The 18681-nt window shown below is 56.1% G+C and overlaps 2 protein-coding genes across 2 annotated transcripts; one reads left to right on the top strand and one right to left on the bottom strand.

Annotated features, from left to right (window-relative positions):
* Window positions 1-1341: 1341 nt before the first annotated feature.
* Window positions 1342-4637, top strand: TMPRSS5 (transmembrane serine protease 5). The gene is made up of 9 exons (XM_054395557.1): window positions 1342-1487; window positions 1802-1915; window positions 2056-2099; window positions 2250-2412; window positions 2512-2690; window positions 3046-3144; window positions 3266-3408; window positions 4291-4443; window positions 4629-4637. Exons 1-9 carry the CDS (start codon window positions 1342-1344, stop codon window positions 4635-4637), a joined length of 1050 nt encoding a protein of 349 aa, XP_054251532.1.
* Window positions 4638-6358: 1721 nt separating this feature from the next.
* ZW10 (zw10 kinetochore protein) lies at window positions 6359-18438 on the bottom strand. Its single transcript, XM_054395522.1, has 16 exons — window positions 18322-18438; window positions 17914-18048; window positions 16889-16990; window positions 16698-16775; window positions 15959-16118; window positions 14905-15054; window positions 14119-14310; window positions 13388-13551; window positions 12397-12579; window positions 11241-11479; window positions 10546-10617; window positions 9776-9945; window positions 8735-8865; window positions 7691-7822; window positions 7338-7540; window positions 6359-6479 (listed from the first exon to the last, which is right to left on the bottom strand). The coding sequence occupies exons 1-16, from the start codon at window positions 18436-18438 to the stop codon at window positions 6359-6361; spliced, it is 2349 nt and encodes a 782-aa protein (XP_054251497.1).
* Window positions 18439-18681: the final 243 nt, after the last annotated feature.

The following is an 18681-nucleotide window of genomic DNA, read 5'->3' as shown; positions in this document are numbered from 1 at the left end:
CTCCTCAGGACACGGTGGGTGAGCTGCTTACTGCCTCTGGGAACAGGGAGGGGGGCTCTGAGTCTTGACCTCCTGCAGAACCCATGGCCTTATCTCACCTCCTCCTGTCTTGAGGGGGGAAAGGATGGGGTGAGCCCTAGAAATGGGCATTCAGTGCCCTGGGGGCTTCACCAGGGGCTTGATGGTGCTGGGAGGGACAGACAAGACCAAACAATCCTCTCTCCTTTCCTAAAGATTCTGCTGCTGCCTCTCTCCAAATCCTCTGCACCACCAGGAGGCTGCTCCTGCTGCTTGGGGTCGCTGGGCTGCTGGTGGGGACAGCGTCTGGGGCATGGCTCCTGGGTCAGTGCCTGCTCTGGGACAGCCCAGGCACCAAACTGGCAAGCTTTGGGGTGCCAGCAGCAGGGGTAGTGGGGATGGGAGGACTTTGCTGGGAAAACTGGGAATGGGGGAATGTGGCTGCTTGGGGCTCTGCTGCTGGTTGCTGAGGTCCCAGCAGCAAGCTGCAGCTGTGCCTCCTTGAGGCTCTTCAGTGGGCACTGCAGGATTGTTCCCTGCCTTGTGGTGAAATCCTGGCACAGGCTGCCCAGGTGTCTGCTTCAGGTCCCATCCCTGGAGACATTCAGGGTCAGCCTGGCTGTGTCCCTGTGCAGCCTGCTCTGGCTGGAGCTGTCCCTGCTGCCTGCAGGGGCTTGGACAGGATGCCCTTGGAGGGTCCCTGATGCAATCTGGGGAGCTGTGCACCTCTGGATGCTGCCCAGGCTGTGTGAATCCATCTCCAGCCTCTTCTCTTTTCTGAAGTGAAGCACCTGAGGAAGCCTCACCCAGAGCAGGGCCTGACGCCAGCTGTGCCCCCAGCCTGCAGCGACTGGGAAGAGGAGGAGCCTGTGGTCCGTGGGGCTCCCAGCCGAGGTTCAGATCTTTGCTGCCACGGAGGGTGGGGAGGGGAGGGGGCTGTGGGGTGCAGGGCAATGCCTGCCAAGCCCAGCAAGGGTAGAGAAGCTGCTCTCTAACAAGAAATATCTCCTGCTGGTCCAGCAGCTCCTTCCAGCTGCTTTTTGGGGGGTGCCTTGCTTGCCTTTGCAGCCCTGTCCCACCCCCCAGCAGTGATCCTACAGCCAAAAGGCAACTCTGGCAGGGCTCCTTGGCATGGAGGCACCCCGAGGTGCCAGGCAGGCACTGAGAATAAGCAGCTGGGGTTGTGTATGGTTTGCAATTGCTTCCAAAGGCTTTTCCTGATGTTTTTTCGGTTTTATCTTTTTTTTTTTTTTTTTTTTTTGCATGGTTGGCTCTGCACAAAGCACTGCAAGGAAGGGAACCTGCAGGTTGTCTCCAATGGGAATGGCTTCAGTGTCTTTCAGGATAAAGGCAGCAGACTCCTTGCTGGAGGCACAGGTGGAAGGCCACCCTGGATGGCTCCTGGCATGCTACGAGCGCTGGAGTCCTTCCCTGGGCACTCTGCTCTGTCAGCAGCTCGGGTACCTCAGGTGGGCACAGCAGAGGCAGCCACTGGCACCCACTTGCCCTTTTCCAAGGGGGGGTGATCTTGGCAAACAGTTGCCTGAAGGCTGGGAGGTTTGCCAGGGCAGCAGTGCCAGAGCAGGGAGTTCAGGGTGGGACATGGCACTGGGGCTGGCACAGGGACCTGTGAGAGGAGCTGCAGAAGATCCTGCCCAGGAGGTTCATTTCTGGCTGCCAGGGCAGCAGGGCTGTGGAGCATGGTTCCCAGGGCAGGGCTGCATTCCTGGTGCCCTCTCAGGCCCCCAGCCCCTTCCTGGGACGTTTGCTGTTGCTCCTGCAGGATGATCCACCAGAAAGCAGTGAACCTGAGGGACGTGAGGGTGCCTGGCACACAGGAGTTCCTGCAGCTGACAGCACCCCCGGAGGGCAGCCTGGAAGACAGGTGGCAGGTCAGGTAAGGACGGTCCTGGGGCACGCAGGGGCTGCTGGTGGGGCTGGGACAGAGACATTGTCAGGGTTAATACTGCCCTGGTCTGGGGCAGGAGCGTGGGGAGGTTGTTCCTGTGTGCCCTGAGCAGAGGCTGCACTGTGCAGGAGCAGCTGTGACTCGGGGCACGTCGTGGCTCTGCAGTGCTCAGGTGGGTGCCTCCCTCCTCCCCAACCCCCAGGAGCTCTGCTTGGCTCTGGCAGCCTTTCTGCTCCCCATCCCACCCCCTTCCTTCACGCCCCGGCACCGGGGGCTGGCAGCCAGGGCCGTGCCCGACGCCTGCTCCCCGGCTGCCCGGCAGAGTGCGGGCAGCGCCCCGGCGCTGCGCGGGTGGTCGGGGGCAGGGACGTGCCCGTGGGGCGCTGGCCCTGGCAGGTCAGTCTGTACCAGGGCTCCCAGCACCACTGCGGAGGCTCCGTGCTGGCCCCGGAGTGGATCGTGACGGCAGCTCACTGCGTGCACAGGTAGCTGGGGGCTGGCCCCTGCCCAGCCTCGCAGGCGCCGGGCACCTGCCGCCGGTGCCAGGCGCCCTGCCGCCCGTGCCAGGCTGTGTCTCTGCTCAGTTACAGGCAGCTGCCAGCCTCCCCCTGGCTGGTTGTCGCGGGGGTTGTGTCGCACAGCTCAGCCCCGCGGGAGGCTGGGGTGTCCGTGCAGAAAGTCGTCTCCCACCCCCTCTACAACGCCAGCAGCCTGGACTATGACATCGCCCTGCTGAAGCTCCAGGTCCCCCTGCACTTCTCAGGTCAGATGCTGCTGTGCTGTCCTGTCCTGTGCTGCTCCCGTCTCTGGAGCTGCCAGCCTTGTCCTGCAGTCAGGAGATGGCCAAGCACAGCCTCTTCTGAACCTGCCCCTCCAGAGCAGCTCTTTCAGGACAGCCTGGCTGGCAGCTGGCACAGCAGTGCTGCCCTCTGAGCTGTGCCAGAGCTGTGAGCTGCTGGGAAGGTGGCTGTGGGAGCTGAGGTCTCTAGAGAGCTTTTTTCAGCGTGCCAGGCAGAGTGGCTTTGCAGGCTGGGGGCTCCATGCCCCTTCCTTGGCTGCCCCCCAGCCTGAAGCTGTCCCTGCTGGCCTGGCACTTGCCCCTCTCACCTCCTCACCAGATGCCATCCGAGCTGTCTGTCTGCCACCCTTCCACCAGAACCTCTTCCAGGGCACACAGTGCTGGGTCTCTGGCTGGGGCTACACCAGGCCAGGCCAAGGTAAGCTCCCATCTTGTCCCTGCTGCTCAGCACCCTCTGGAGCCCTTTCCCTTTCTTACTGGCCCCATCCAGCCCTTTCCTTGTGAGCTGCTTCTTCCTGGCTTCTCTTTCCCCCTCCCAGGGCAGGTTGCTGGGACTCTGAAGGAAGCACTGGTTCCCTTAATTGGCACCAAGAGGTGCAACAGCTCCTGCATGTACCAGGGAGAGCTCACTGCCAGGATGCTGTGTGCTGGGCACCCCCATGGCAGGATTGATGCATGCCAGGTAGGGCAGGGAGCAGGTGCTGCCTGCTGAGGGTGCACAGAAGGTGTGGAAGAGGCTGGTGGGATCCATGTCCCTGCCATGCTGCAGCAGGTGCTGGGATTTGTGGCAATGCTGGCAGCAAACAGCCTGTGCAGGGCAGTGCTGGTCCCACTGTGCCCTGCCCTGCAGTGTGGAGCCTGCAGTGCATTGGTATTGAATCAGAATTGGTTGGGAGGGAAAAGACCTCCCAGAGCTTCAAGTCCAACCTTCAACCCAACCCCCACGTGGCTCCAAGTGCCATGGCCACAGGTTTCTGGAACACCTCCAGGGATGGGGACTCCACCACCTCCCTGGGCAGCCTGTGCCAATCCCTGACCACTCTTGCAGCAAAGAAATTTTTCCTCCTCTCCAACCTAACGCTCCCCTGGCACAATTTCAGGCCATTTCTTCTCCTCCTATCACCTGCTACCAAGGAGAAGAGACTTTCCTACAGCTTCCTCTCAGGGAGCTGCAGAGAGCAATGAGGTCTCCCTCAGCCTCCTCTTCTCCACACCAAACACCCCCAGCTCCCTCAGCTGCTCCTCCCCAGCCCTGTCCTCCAGACCCTTCCCCAGCTTTGCTGTCCCTCTCTGGACACCTCCAGCCCCTCAATGTCCTTCTTGGAGTGAAGGGCCCAGAACTGAACCCAGCATTCAAGGTGTGGCCTCACCAGTGCCCGTGGGTGGGCACCATTACTTCTGATGCCAGGCTGGGATTGAGCTCTCTATGGGAGGGACATGAAACCCTGCAGGCAGGGCTGCCTGTGCCCAGCTCTCAGCTTCTGGCTGGCTGGTGGCAGAAAGCAGCCTGTCTGCATCCCAGTGGAGCCCAGGCCACCTCAGCAGTGCTGGCTCTGCCTTGCAGGGGGACAGTGGTGGTCCCCTGGTCTGCCAGGAGGAGCTGACCTGGCGCCTGGTGGGCATTGTGAGCTGGGGGCAGGGCTGTGCTGAACCCAACCACCCTGGGGTTTACACCAACGTGGCTCAGCTGCTGCCATGGATTCACCACACCACTGAGGTAAGCTGGAGCCAGCAAAGGGCAGCCTGAGCCAGGGCCTGCACCCTGCTCTACCTTTCCTTTGCTCCCCTGTGCCCACCTTGACACAGCAGCCCCTGCACAGCCTCTTCTCTGGTGTTGCTGGTGCTGTTTCCCTACTTCCTTTGTGTTTTTGTTGTTTTGTTTTTTTTTTTTTTTCTCCCTAGATCTACTAGAAGTAAAGCAAGGAAAGACTTCAAGCAGCACTTTTGCCCTTTCCAAGTGAAGAGTAGCCCAGGACTTGTTGCTGCTGTGTTGCTGGAGCCCTGGCAGGCAGGAGCAGAGACAAAAGCCATGCTCAGTATATAAATAGTTTATTAAAGAAAACAGCAAACCCCAGCTCTGGGAGCAACCCCCCCGGGGCTGGGAAGTGTTTGTCAAAAGAGGGCTGAGCTGTGGGGTGCTGTGTGTAAAAAAGGACAAAAGATCCCATGGGATTCAGTTGCTGTGGGAACATAACAGCCTTCAGATCAATTACTGGGAGGTGAAAAGAAAAAAAAAATAAAGGTTTTTGAGTCTCAGTCCCCCCTCCTGGCTCCCTCTTCACCTTCTGGAGTCTCTAACTGCTGCTCTCACCCTGCCTGCCACCTAAAGCCAGGAACAGAGGGACCTCCTTGCCCCTTGCCAAGGCTGTGCCAGGCTGACCCAGCAGGCAAGGCAGCCACTGAGTTGTGCCATGACTTGGGTGTCACATCAAGGCCCAGCTCTGATTCAGGCCCTGCAGAACTGCTTTGGAAAGGTGAAGTCAGGCAGGTGCAAATGCAAAGGAAACAACAGGAGGGAACAACAGGGTGAAAGATGAAGCTCTGTGGCCAAAGCCTTTGTGAGCAGGCTGCAGGCACTACCTGGCAGGAGATGCTTTGTACTGAGGCCCATCTTGGCCCCTGGGCTGCTTTCCTGACTGCTGTTGGGGAGTTTCTCAATTCAAAGAAAGGGACATTTCTCCCAAGTCTCAAATACAGCTTTTTTTGAACTTCAAGAGAAGGCTCCGAGTGCTTCATTCCCTTTTCCTTTCTCCCAAAGGACAGAAAGTTTACTACCAGCAAAGCAAGAGGTGCCAGACCTACCCAACAGGCAAAGGAAGGAGCTGCTCTGGCTCCTACAGTTGCTACAGGGAGCCTGAAAAGTCTGTTTTACTTGCCAGGAGGAACTTTGTCACTTGTGCAAAGCTCTGCTTCACTCCCAGCAGGATCTTTTCCCTCCCACTCTCTGGTGGTCTCCTCTTGAGGTGGAAAAAGAGCAAATTTTTGGCACTTCAGCCTCCTTAGAAGGGTACCAAAAGCTACTGAGTCTGGGTTGTAATCTGCAGGGGTGCAAGAGGTAGGACACAAAGGGGCTGATGTGAAACTGCATAGAAAGGTTCAATATGGAGAAATAAAAATCCCTCTCCAGGACCTTGAAGCAAGCTTGAGATGAGAATAAAGAGCACCTTGGATGAGAGGCCATCTGCCAGCAGTGCCTGCTCCCACACAGGGATGCTGGACACAGGACTTGATTGATTGCCCTCTGCTGGCAGATGCAATGCTAGAGGAGGGTGAGTAGCAAACATCACAAAGAAGCCTCTCCTCTGCACAAAGGAAAAGCTGGAGCTGGGCACAGTACCCCCTGGGCAGCCTGGCAGGAGAGTGAGTTCTCATGCCCAAAGTCCATCTGCCTGGCAGACAGAGCATGAGCAGTCAGTGTCCATGTGGTACCCACCTTGGATTCTCTGGCCCCAGGCTGGCAGAGCCACCCCCTGTGCTCAGGGAGCTAGGGCAAGGTTCTCCTCCCTCCCTCAGGCCTCCAGGAAGCACTGCCTAGTGAGACACTTTCCCCAGTACAGATCAGAAGGCTCAAATCCACAGAACTATCTGAGAAGAGTTCAGTTTTCTGCTGGCTCCATCAGGAGCAGGCAGAGCTACTTGATCCTGGCCAGAGCTGCTGCTCTCCTCTCTGTGTTCTGGAACAAGGCTCGGATCAGGCTCTTGACTTCAGCTGCTGAGAACTCGGCTGCCAGAGGCCCCTTGCCATCTGCCCACCTACAGGGGAGAGAGAGAGCAGGAGTGAACCAAACTGCACAGCAATGGGATGGAAGACAACCCCCCCAGGCTGCTCAAAGGTAAAGCCAAGCCAGGGAGCAGCTCATTAGCAGCTTGAGGCCAGAGGTGTTCAGCCAGCTGGGTAAAGCAGCAGGTTCTGGGGTGATTTCTTTTTTTCCACCTTTTCCTTCTCCAAAATAAGCCTAAAGCCACTCTGCAAGACTCCCATTCAGCTCCCAAACCACAGGACAAAGTGGTTTATGGCCAGCTGGGAGCAGAGCTGGGAACCTTTGGTGTGTAACAGAGCTCCAAGAGCAGCACTGAGCAGGGCAGAGGCATTGCCCTCCCCAAGTGCTGTCTCCACAGCTGGGACCTTTCCAGCTCAGCCTGTGTGAGGAAGGGAATGTCTGGCTCCTGCCAGCTGAAGGACCAGAAGGAGTTCTGCAACTCCTCATGCCTAATTCAGGTGACTGCCCCTTGCAAGTTAAAAGGAGGAGGAAAGAGGTTCTGGAAAGCAGAGGGGGGACTGCAGCAGCCAGGCACAGCCAACAGCAAAAGCAGCAGGCAAGAGGCCAGGCTGCTGGCTGGGAAATGCTTCTCAGCTGAGAGGAGCCAAGGAACCAAGTCTGAGGTTGGCTCTCCCAATCCATTTGTCTCCCAGCAGTGCCTCCTCCTGGGCAGGAGGAATTCAGGAGCAGCTTTGGAAGGGGCTGCAAACAGCCAAGCCAGAAAGAGCCCCAGGAGCAGTGATCTGATCCTGAGTCATTGTCCTTCACCTCAGAGAGTCCCCTGAGGGCAGGGCCCTGCTGCTGGCACAGTCCCAGCTCCCTCTCACTGACTGCACAGGAGGACACCTACTGATCTACTATCTCCTGGAGGTTGGCTTGCAAGATGATCATCAGCTGCTTGAAGGTCATCCACTTCTGCACATAGACTGGAACCTCCTCCTGGTACTTCTTATTTCTCTCCTCTTCAGGCAGTGGGGTGAAAACCTGAGGCCCTTCCTCCACCATGGTTCTGCAGAGGGAGTACAACCTGTCTGCATCTTCTGCAGAGATGTCCTAGAGTGGAGCAAAGGGTAAGAGGGGAGCAGTTAGATTTTGGGGCTGTTAAGGTTATCATTTGTTGTGGGGTGAAAAAAAAAAAAAAGGTATTTTAATGAAGAGCTGGAATAGGATGGGCCTGGAGTGTCCTCCAGCTGCTGTAGTTACCTCCAGGGCAGCAATCCTGGTGACAACCTCAGAGAGAGCTGTGTTGAGGAGAGTCCCCATGGCCTTGCAGTACACATTCACTGGCAGCACATCCTGCCAGACCTTCCCCAGCCTCTTCAGCTGATGCAGGACCTGCAAGGTAACAGCTGTGCACCAGATGACCTTTGGAGAGGACCCTTCCACCCCAGACCATTCTGTGGTCTTTGTGTTATCAGCAAGAGGGACAGGGAACTGCTGGAACAGGTCTAGAGGAGGCCACAAAGAGGCTCAGAGGGCTGGAGAAGCTCCCCTGTGGGGACAGGCTGGAAGAGTTGGGACTGTGCAACCTGGAGAAGAGAAGGCTCCAGGGAGACCTCAGAGCAGCCTTCCAGTACCTGAAGGGGGCTATAGGAGAGCTGGGGAGGGACTTTGGACAAGGGCTGAGAGTGGTAAGATGAGAGGGAACGGATTGAAGCTTGAGGAGGGGAGATTGAGACTGGAAATTGGGAAGAAATTCTTGGCAGTGAGGGTGGGGAGACACTGGGACAGGTTGCCCAGGGAGGCTGTGGCTGCCCCCTCCCTGGAGGTGTTCAAGGCCAGGCTGGATGAGGCCTTGAGCAACCTGGGCTGGTGGGAAGTGTCCCTGCCCATGGCAGGGAGTTGGAACTGGATGAGCTTGAAGGTCCCTTCCAACCCAACCATTCCATTCCATCAATCTGCAAACACTGAGAGGCACCAAACTGTGGTGAGGAAGCAGCTGGTGAGCAGAGGCAGGAGCCCTGCCCTGGCATGGGGCAACCCTTCCAGTGTGCATGAAGGCTCCTCAGGGACAGAGCTTGCCCTGGAAGAATGAAAACCATGATCCAGGCACTGCCCACAAAGGATCAGGATTAAGAAGCTTTTCATTTCCCCTTGGAGCAAGGGGAATGATCCCAGCATGCCTATCAACTGATACAGAGATACAGCCCAGGGGGAAGAAAGTCCTGCCAGGAGTGAGGTGACTGCAGCTGCCCAAGGCCAGCAGCTCCAGCCAGGGGGGTGTGGGGCTCTGGCTGCCTTCCTTACCTGCCTTATTGCTTTGTTGGCTGCACAGTAATTTTCCTCATCATCCATGTTGGAAAAATTCCTGGCACTTGAGAGCCTCTCCAGGATTTCTCCTTTCTGCACTCTCATCTGGGCCAGGAAACACTCCATGCCTTCAGCAGCAACCACAACAAGGAGAGAGAAGCAATTAAACAATTACTAAATTTGCCCAGTTGAAGAGGCTGCCAGTGCTCAACAAGGAACTGGCTGCAATGTGCCAGGGCTAAAAGAATTCCCAGGCAAAGAAAGGACTGAGAGCAGCAGAACCCAAAATATGAGGACCATGAGCACAGGAGGGACCTGGACCTGCTGGAGCAGGTACAGAGGAGGCCACAGAGATGCTCAGAGGGCTGAAGAGCCTCTCCTGTGGGGACAGGCTGGGAGAGCTGGGGCTGTTCAGCCTGGAGAAGAGAAGGCTCCTGGAAGCTGCATTTCAATATCTGAAGGGAACCTACAGGAATGCTGGGAAGGGACTGTTCAGAAGGGCTTGGAGTGGGGCAGTGGTTTGGAACTGGAGCAGGGCAGAGTCAGGTTGGCCATCAGGAGGAAGTTCTGCACAGTGAGGGTGGGGAGACACTGGCACAGGCTGCCCAGGGCTGTGCTTGAGGCCCCATCCTTGGAGACATTCAGGATCAGCCTGGATGTGTCCCTGTGCAGCCTGCTCTGGCTGGAGCTGTCCCTGCTGCCTGCAGGATGCCCTTAGAGGCTCCTTCCCAAGCCAATGCACTCTGTGAGTATCTCCCTGGATAATGACCTGCCCTTGGAACTATGTGGGGGGACAGCAAGAGCCAAGAGTCAGCTTTCAAAGAGCCAACTCTCAGAGCCAGGCCCTGCAGGGCCACCTTGCTCTAACACTCTCAGACTTCCCAGCCCAGAAGCCATCCTTGCCCCTTGTCCAGCTCTCCTGGGGACCCATCCACTGCTCCGGCCAGGAGCAGCTGAGGTTGAGTGACAGCCCCAGCCTGCCAGGATTGATTCCCAGGTGCTGCACCCACACACTCCCCTGCTGGGAGGTGCAGTTACCAAGCCTCCTGAAGCCAGGCACCAGGTCCACAAAGGTGGCTGCTCCATCAGAGAGGATGTTGGTGAGGCGGTAGCGGAACTGGTGGCCCAGGGTGAGCAGGTGGTGAGCGATGTACATGCAGTTGTTGTGGTGGATGGCTGCCAGCTGGGGGAACTTCTGGAGGTTCTCCCTGGCCCAGGAAGGAGGAAGAGAGAAGAAACGGAGTTCTTTAGAGATGGCTCTCTTGGATAGTGCCATGCTGTGAGGATAGGGGGAGGGAGCTGGGGGTGGTCAGCTCGGAGAAGGCTCCAGGGGGACCTCGGAGCTGCCTGCCAGCAGCTGAAGGGATCCTGCAGGAAGGCTGCAGAGAGATTTTTGCTGAGGGTGTCTAGAGACAGGCCAATGGTTTGAAGCTGAGGGAGAGCAGGGTTAGACTGGAGCTGAGGAAGCTCTTCGGTAGCAGGGTGGTGAGACTCTGGAACAGGCTGCCCAGGGAGGCTGTGGCTGCCTCCTCCCTGGGGGTGTTCAAGGCCAGGTTGGATGAAGGCTTGAACAACTTGAGCTGGTGGGAGATGTCCCTGCCCACAGCTGGTAGTTGGAACTGGTCCCTTCCAACCCAAACATTCTATGAAGTATCTCCTGGCACAAGGCTGAGAAGCTCCCAGGCAGCTCTCCTGCAGCAGGCAGGATTTAGCAGGCTGGGAGTGTGGGGGGGCCCTGCAGGGCTGCTCCAGCAGAGCATTGCTCTCTCCTCTCTCCACACCAGGCCCTAGGTCACAGTCACACTCACCTGTGGTATGTTGGCACCACATCATAGAAGAGCTGGAATATGTTCCTCACAGAGTAGAAGAGCTGCACACAGCTGGAAGGAAAATGAGGATCATGTCAGTTTGTCATCTTCACAAGGGACCCTCAGCCTTCTCCTGACCAAGGTTTATTAAGTAGCAAAATAGTGGCACAAAGAGCAGCCTGTCAGGGGCAGGCCCAGACATGTCAACACAGGCAACATCCTGGAACCCTCCCAGGGTTTTGGTGACCTTGGAAGTGGAGTGTGGAAAGGACAAGCTGCAGAGCACCTGTCAGAAGGGAGAGGCCTGAAACCCCAGGAACAAAGGGGGCAGTGTCCCTTGCCCAGCAGCTGTGCCTGAACACCACACTGAAGGGCATTCAGTGCCTGAGCACCTCTCCCCCTTCAGGTCTGCAGCACAGAGCAAGCAGCAGGGCTGCTCTCAGCAAGGTTTAGGTTGGATATTAGGAAAAACTTCTTTCAATCAAGAGTAGTCAAGCCCTGGAACAGGCTGCCCAGGGAAGTGGTGGAGTCCTCATTCCTGGAAGGATTTCAAAGCCACGGAGTTGTGGCGCTGAGGTCCATGGCTTAGCGGTGACCTGGCAGTGCTGGGTTAATGCTTGGACTCGATGATCTTAAAGGTCTCTTCCAACCAAAGCTATTCTATGAGCAAAAGGAATCTCTGAGCAAATTCCTACCACTGCTCTGTGCTGGCTGTAGCCTCCAGCAGGGTCTGGTAAGCCAGCTCCATCAGCTTCTCCACCGAGGCGCTGATGCGGCACGTGGGCAGGGCAAAGGTGTGCTGGCTCAGCCTGGGCTCGGTCTCCAAGCTCACCACCCCAGCAGGAAGAGCCTCAGAAGCTTTCTGGGTGCTGAAGTGATCTCCTGCCTTTGGATCAGGAAGTTTTGGTAAGGGTAGGCAGGAATCAGGTGTGATCTTAGGGAGACAAGAGAAGAGGATTTCGGTTTTGGGCTCCTCCGCTTCAAGAAGGACATTGAGAGGCTAGGAGCAGGTCCAGAGGAGGGCAAGGAAGCTGGGGAAGGGTCTGGAGAACAGGGCTGGGGAAGAGCAGCTGAGGGGGCTGGGGGTGTTTTGTGTGGAAAAGAGACTGAGGAAAGATATGAAAGGGGGTTGCAGTGAGGTGGGAGTTGATCTCTTCTCCCTACTGTCAGGTGACAGAAAGAGAAGAACTGGCCTGAAATTGTGCCAGGGGAGGGTTAGGTTGGAGAGGAGGAAAAATTTCTGTGCTGCAAGAGTGGACAGGGATTGGCACAGGCTGCCCAGGGAGGTGGTGGAGTCCCCATCCCTGGAGGTGTTGCAGAAACCTGTGGGCATGGCACTTGGGGCTGTGGTTTGGTGGCCAGGGTGGTGTTGGGCTGCTGGCTGGACTGGAGGACCTTGGAGAGCTTTCCTCTATGACTTTATAATTCAGAGCCCACAGGAAGGAGGCTGTGCATGGCTGGAAAACACTGAACCACAGAGACTGAAGACCCAGGTTCAACACAAGGCTGCAGAAGACCTCTAAGACTGCTGGAGCTCTCCTGGCTGAACACCACAAAACTCTCTAAGTAGCCCTCTACCTTGCCTTGGACCTGGGACACAAACCAGCCCAGCCCAGGAAGGCAAACTCTTGAGTGTTTTAAGGCACATCTTGCTAGTGAAACAACCTGAGGCCCTTTAAAAATGGGGTTGAAACTGTTTGTTTGGGGCTTTTTTTTTTTTTTGGCCAAGATCCTACATAATCAAGAAAAATGGAGCAGCAGTGACTGTTCTGGGCAAGCTTTCTGCAGCAGCTGAGCTGTGGTTTCCCCCCACCACCACCAAAGCAAGCAGGGAGCTGCAGCAGGAGGCACCTTTACAGTGTTGTGGATCTCTGAGGTCATCAGGTTTCTGGCTGCCACGATGACATCCTGGCATTTCTTGTTGGCAAAGTGGGAGTTGACATTCCTGGCGTATTTCAGGAGGTCTGTCATGTCTCCCTTCAAAAACTTCATGTCCTTCAAGGCCTTCTCAAAGTCCTCTGTGGATTTAATCACCTGAGAAAAGCAGACACAGGTTCTGCACGAACACAGCTCAAGGGAAAAATGCAAGCAGCTGCAAGCAGAGGCTGAGCTTAGGGTTTGGTTTTGTTTTGTTTTGTTTTTTTTTTTATGAGGGCTAACCACCCAACAGCTTCTCTGCAATCCTGTCACAGAGGGGTAGGGACCTCTGAAGGTTGAGTCCAACACCCCCTTTGGAAAGAGCTGGCTCAGCTGGGAGCCACCAGCACACAATGACAGTGTCTGAACTGCAGGGTTGTGCCCCCTGGGCCTTGCTGCCAACCTCATTCAAAGACCAGAGGAGCAAGGGGTTCAGATTTCACTGCACTGGACCAAAGCTGGGGCAGAGGGGCTGGGAGATCTCTGCTGTGACTGCTGCTGTCTGAACCATTCCCCTCTCCAGGAAGAGCTTCTGGCCTTCTTTGCTGGCAGGAAGTTCTGGTTTCTGTTTGTGACCAAACAACTCAAGAGTGGCCTGTGCAAGAACCTCCTCTGATCACTAACCACAAACACAGCAGGCAGGCCTCAGGAAGCCAGCTGAGCAAGCAGCCTCCTCATCATCACCTTCAGCCTCTCACAGAGCCTCAGGCAAGGGACTTGCACAGCCTGGGAGTGTCCAGGTCTTGGTTAAGTGCAGCCTGAATTCCACAGGTCAGAGGCCTTGCAATGCTTTGCTAGGCAGGGAGAACCAACCCCAGCTTCCCTGGGAGACACAGACAGCTCCAGGTGAGCAAAGCTCAGCTTCCTCTGCAGCCTGCCCACCTGGCACTGCCACCAGGTGGATCTGAAAGGTTTGGAGGCCTACCTCTATGTACTGCTCCAGTTTGCTGCTGTTGGTTGGGATGGAATTCACCAGGCAGTTCTGAATGAGGCAGTCTGACAGCTCCTCCCAGATCAAGTCCCCCAGCAGCTCTGCCAGCGTGAGCCTGCCCTCCTCTGCCTGCTCCACAGGCTGCTCCAGGGGCACATCTGGAGGCAGAGAACAGAGAGGGGGGTGGATTCCCCTGAGCAGAGCCTTCAGCAGCTCACCCAGTGCCTCCTGCCACACAGCAGCTCCCCTCTGTTCTGGAGATGCTATCCTCAGCCAGGCTGGGGGCTGGGAATCACCCACCCCCCCCAAAGCCAGCTGAAGCTGTGTGAGCTGAGCCTGCTTGCCCAGCACCTCCATTCCATGCAATGCTCCAGCAGCTCAGCTTGCAGCCAGTGGAAGATCCTCCACGTGACCAGCCTGGACTGCAGCAGGACTTCCACCCTCCAGACCTGTGGCAGGCAAGGATTGGGTTTGTAAGATGACCTCCACCAGGAAATGGACTCCTTGATCCCTCACACCCAAAAGACTTTCCTCCTGCATGCTCCCAGCTCTGTGGCTGCTGGGTCAGGCTGCCAAGGTGCCAGGCTGTGCAAGAGCAATCAACACTGATTGCAGCTTAGACCTCTCACATCACACTGCTAAACAACCAGATCTGCTGGGAAGCTTCTGCTCCAACCCCATGAACAAAAACCTCAGCCCAACTCCAAGAGGCAGAAGCCACCTACTCAGCAGGTACTTGTGGAGCACTTCAAAGACAAGTTTGATCTTCTCAAAAACCTCCACAGGGGAGCAATGATCCAAGCCAGGCCCCTTGGACTTGAAATGTAGGATGAAGACATCTGACTGCTCCTCTGTGAGTGGCTGCAGAGAGGGGTATGAGACCAGAGGCTTCAGGATGTACTTCAGCAGCAGCTGACCTGAGAAACAGACAGACAGAAAGGTGTTTCCCATAGCAGGAGGCAGGCAGCTTGCTGCAGTGAGGCCCAGCTCTGACTGCTTTGGGTGCATCTCCTTGGCATGGAGTAGAATGAAAGCAGGAATAAAGTGGCCTTTAGTGAAACCACTTCCTCATGTGAAGCACAGCTGGAGGCCTAAGTAAGAGCAGTTTGTTTAATCTAAAGTGAAAAGCAAACATCTGGAAGCATAAAATCCTGTCCTAGCACCTGCCACACTTCCCAGCTTCTCCACAGCCAGGAATGCTGAAGGTCAGTGGCTACCTGAAACCAACAGTCTTGCTCTTGGTAGGTGAGGAGGCTGGAACTGGAGCAACTCTTTAAATACCAGGCCATGAAATCACACAGGCACAGAGGAAAAAAGATGCTAAATGAAGAGGAAAGGATAAATAGGATAAATAAAGTATAGAGCTTCCTGTTAACAGGAACCAGAGATTCGCCTCGTGCTCAGAGGTGCCCAAGCAGTCTCCCAGGGCACTGACTTTGATATCCACCTTACAACAAGAATGAACTTTGGGGCTCCCCCAGCTGCTTTTATCTGGATCTGTGCTCTCTTACCAAATATTTTCAGCTTGGCCTGCAGCTCCCCCAGGACAGCAAATGCCTGCAGCACAGAAGCAACAGGTGGGCCAGCAACCTCCTCCTCTCTGGGTGGCACCGTGTGGAGGTGCAGCTCTGAATGCATCACTGACTCCAGGCTGCTGCTCTCTGAAGGGGGAGAAGAAGCACCTCTGGGTCACAGTGAGCTCTGAGACCCAGCAGGTTTGAGAAGCTACTGCTAAGGCAATGTTCTGCCTCTCCCCAGGGCCACAGAGCAGCCACAGGGCATCAGCAGAGGGTTATGGAGTCCTCGAGCTGCAGTGCAGGACAACAGAGGGAGGCTTGGCCTCTTGCAATCAGAATTCTCATTTTGGACACTTTGCACTTCAAAGATTTAGTAATAATCTCCTTCCTTCTCCTCCTCCTCTCCCCATTTCAAGTCAAATCCAAAGGCAAAGATGTTTTCTTTTCCAGAGGAAACGTTTGTTTCAATGAAGACAGCAAGAGAGAGACTCCTGAGCAGTTCTTGTAGTGCTAGGATGAGAGGGAATGGATTGAAGCTGGAGGAGGACAGATTGAGCCTGGAGATGAGGAAGAAATTCTTGAGACTGAGGGTGGGGAGACTCTGGCACAGGTTGCCCAGTGAGGCTGTGGATGTCACCTCCCTGGAGGTGTTCAAGGCCAGGCTGGATGAGGCCCTGAGCAGCCTGGGCTGGTGGGAGGTGTCCCTGTCCAGGCAGGGGGCTGGAACTGGATGATCTTTAAGATCCCTTCCACTCTAACCCATTCTATCACTCCAAGAACTCTTTTGAGTTCTGCTTCAACATTTTCTCAGAAGCACCACAAATGCAGCAGGTGAAGCTTCAAAGCTGTGTTTAAAATCCACCAATCCAGTGCAGTCAGTGGTGGTAGCACCCAAAGTGATCTCCAAAGAACACTGCCACCCACCACTGCAGAAAGAGCTCCTTAAACCAACCCCAACTCAGGGCTATCCCTACACTTCCCATCTGGAAACCAAGGCCCTCCAAAGAGTGAAGCCAAAGCAGTGAACCCCAGCCAGAACTCTGAGCACCTTTTGAAGGAGGAAGCTTCCACACAGCCAGCTTCTGCCACTCTTCTCCCAGATGGTAGAGCATGTTCTGTGTCTGCACTGTCAGCTCTGTGCTGAGGGCTTTCAGGATCTTCAGCTCAAAGCCCCTGCGGGATTCCAGCGTTCTCAGGCTGCTCCGTGCCTGGTGGGAAGGATCAGGCACAAAACACAGGTAAGAGCTGGTCCTGCAGAGACCAACAGTGTGGTCAGGCCAAACCTCAAGTACTGGGCTCAGTTCTGGGCCCCTCACTCCAGGAAGAACATTGAGGGGCTGGAGGAGTCCAGAGAAGGGCAACAAAGCTGGGGAAGGGTCTGGAGAACAGGGCTGGGGAGGAGCAGCTGAGGGAGCTGGGGGTGTGCAGTGTGGAGAAGAGGAGGCTGAGGGGAGACCTCATTGCTCTCTGAAAGGAGGCTGCAGTGAGGTGGAGGAAGGTCTCTTCTCCCTAGTCTCAGGTGATAGAAGGAGAGGAAATGGCCTGAAATTGTGCCAGGGGAGGGTTAGGTTGGAGAGGAGGAAAAATTTCTTTGCTGCAAGGGTGGTCAGGGATTGGCAGAGGCTGCCCAGGGAGGTGGTGGAGTCCCCATCCCTGGAGGTGTTCAAGAAACCTGTGGCCATGGTGGGGTTGGGTTGAAGGTTGGACTGGATGCTCTGGGAGGTGTTTTCCTGCCCAAACAATTCTCTGAGGCTAGCACTGTCAGACTCTTAAGAAGCCATTCCCACCTTCTCCAGCTGCTGAGCTGCCTCCACATACTTCTTTTCCAGCAAGGCAGTGTTGTACTCTTTAATAGCTGTATCAAACTGCAACACAAGCAGATGAGTTTGTGTTACTGCACAGCCACTCTCAGCCCATGGCTTTTAACCCCATGCCTAGAGACAGAGGAGCAGAGGATGACTCCTCCTGCTCTCCTCACCTCCTGCAGCTTCTTCAGGACACTCAGCACCAAGGTGTCTCTCTCCAGCTGCTGCTTCAGCTCAGTAAATTCAGCCACAGCAATGCTGAGATCTCGTTGAACCTAAAAGCACCAAAACTTTGCCCTTCATTTACAGCCAGCAAATGTCAGCAGGAACAAGAAGTGGTCACAAGAGGAGATTTAAAAGATTTCTGTTGTTAGAATCACTTAGTGAGGAGGGAAAAATGCTCCATCCAAAAGTAAGATCCTTATAGGCAATGGGAACACTTAGAAACTGGGTTCTCTTCTTTTTTTCTTTCTCATTCTTTTTCCTTTCTCTTCTCTTTTTTTGTTTGCTAGGTTGGTTGATTTAGGGTTGGTTGGTTGGTTTGGGGTTGGTTTTGTTTGTTTCTTTTGGGTTTTTTTTTAAACATTGCAGCTTTGTTTAAAAGCACTGTGAGGAAATCCAGCCTCAAAAACACTGCAGTCTTCCTTTAACACAGTCATTTAAAATGCAAGAGTGCCCAAACTGACTCCCTGGAGTCAATTCTCCACACTGCTACACAGCCCCAGATGCTGAAAAATCAACCAAAGCAGCAAAAGCCAGAGGGTGGGTCTGAAGAAGAGCCTGCAGGAGCTGCTCCCATCCTTCTCAAAGACTTCAGTGAGGCTGCACAGCTATGATTTGGGCTCCCATTCTGCCCACAGCTGTGCCACACCTTACCACACCATACCAGGCTCATCTTTCTGTCTTTTTCCAGGATCTGTGCCACCCTTTTTGCAGCTCTACAACAGTGAGCAGCAAGCTCTGGCAAATCCCTTCATCCCAGTTCTCTCCTTCCAGCCCTGATGTGACACACACCACTGCAGCATGTGTCACCCAAAGCCATTTCTTGGGGGTGATATCATCCAGGGTTGGTAGTCTGGCATCCTCCTTCCCCACTCCTCTCCCAGCAGCCCATGGAGGGGGGAGGTAGAGGTTTGGGAGGAAGCTGAATGTAGCCAGCAGCAGCCGGCAGGGCAGGGCAGGGCAGGGCTGGCCTCACCTCGTTCTCGATGCCTGCTTTCAGCAGGTCGATGCTGATGGTCAGCCCTTCCACCTGCGACACCAGCTCCTCGGCGCTCTGCATGCTGGGCAGGAACTCGTTGTACTTCTTGTTAATCATGTTGCAGACTTCTCCCTGAAGAGGAGGAGCATTGGGGCACCGTCACTCTCGGGTGGCCCTTCGGCAGCAGCGATAAGAGGCCGTACCAGGGCTGCGCTGGGGGCACCCTGCTTCGGGTAACTGACAGGGACCCCAGCCAAGCGCGCCCGGGGCAGACTCTCCGCTCAGACCGGAGCGGAGTCAAAAGCAGCAGGGTCAGCCCCGCTGCCAGACGGCCACCTCGGGCCCACCGCCCCACCCCGGGCTCTCCCCGGTCCCTCGCAGCAAGCTCCCCGCTCCTGGCCTTGCCTTCAGGTCCTCCACGCGGCGGGACAGCCGCCCGATGCGAGTGCCCAGGTCCTCCTTGTCGAGACGGCCCGAATGGGCCAGCACAGCTGCCACCAGCGAGCCGCCCCGCGCCGCCATGCTCCCGGCTCTGCTCCCGCCCCGGCAGCGCCCGCCGCCGCCGCGCGGCACCACGGGACGGCCGCGGCCTGGACGGCTCTACGGCGGCCGGCGCGGGACAGGATTGCTCGGCGCGTTCCGCTCCGTCTGCGGGAGCTCCCGCTGCTGTGCGGTGGTACCTGCGGGTGCTGGAGGGCCGTGGGTGCTAGGGTGACACCCGTGGGTGCTAGGGGGGCTCCGTGGCTGTGAAGAGAGCGGTGGCTG

This window comes from Indicator indicator, chromosome 34 (assembly GCF_027791375.1).
Source record: "Indicator indicator isolate 239-I01 chromosome 34, UM_Iind_1.1, whole genome shotgun sequence".
Classification (NCBI taxonomy): domain Eukaryota; kingdom Metazoa; phylum Chordata; class Aves; order Piciformes; family Indicatoridae; genus Indicator; species Indicator indicator.
The sequence above is the reverse complement of the archived record's forward strand: the minus strand, read 5'-3'. Positions and strand labels throughout refer to the sequence as shown.

Bases quoted from the DNA above. Each gene is read 5' to 3' on its own strand.
- TMPRSS5 (XM_054395557.1), top strand. From the start codon at position 1,342: ATGGCTTCAGTGTCTTTCAGGATAAAGGCAGCAGACTCCTTGCTGGAG. The intron at 1,916-2,055 runs GTAAGGACGGTC...TGCACTGTGCAG, and splicing joins GAAGACAGGTGGCAGGTCAG to GAGCAGCTGTGACTCGGGGC. The intron at 3,145-3,265 runs GTAAGCTCCCAT...TCCCCCTCCCAG, and splicing joins CTACACCAGGCCAGGCCAAG to GGCAGGTTGCTGGGACTCTG.
- ZW10 (XM_054395522.1), bottom strand. From the start codon at position 18,438: ATGGCGGCGCGGGGCGGCTCGCTGGTGGCAGCTGTGCTGGCCCATTCG. The intron at 16,119-16,697 runs GTGGGAATGGCT...CCTTCCCACCAG, and splicing joins CAGCTCAGCAGCTGGAGAAG to GCACGGAGCAGCCTGAGAAC. The intron at 15,055-15,958 runs GTGCTCAGAGTT...CTCCCCCTTCAG, and splicing joins GAAGCTTCCTCCTTCAAAAG to AGAGCAGCAGCCTGGAGTCA.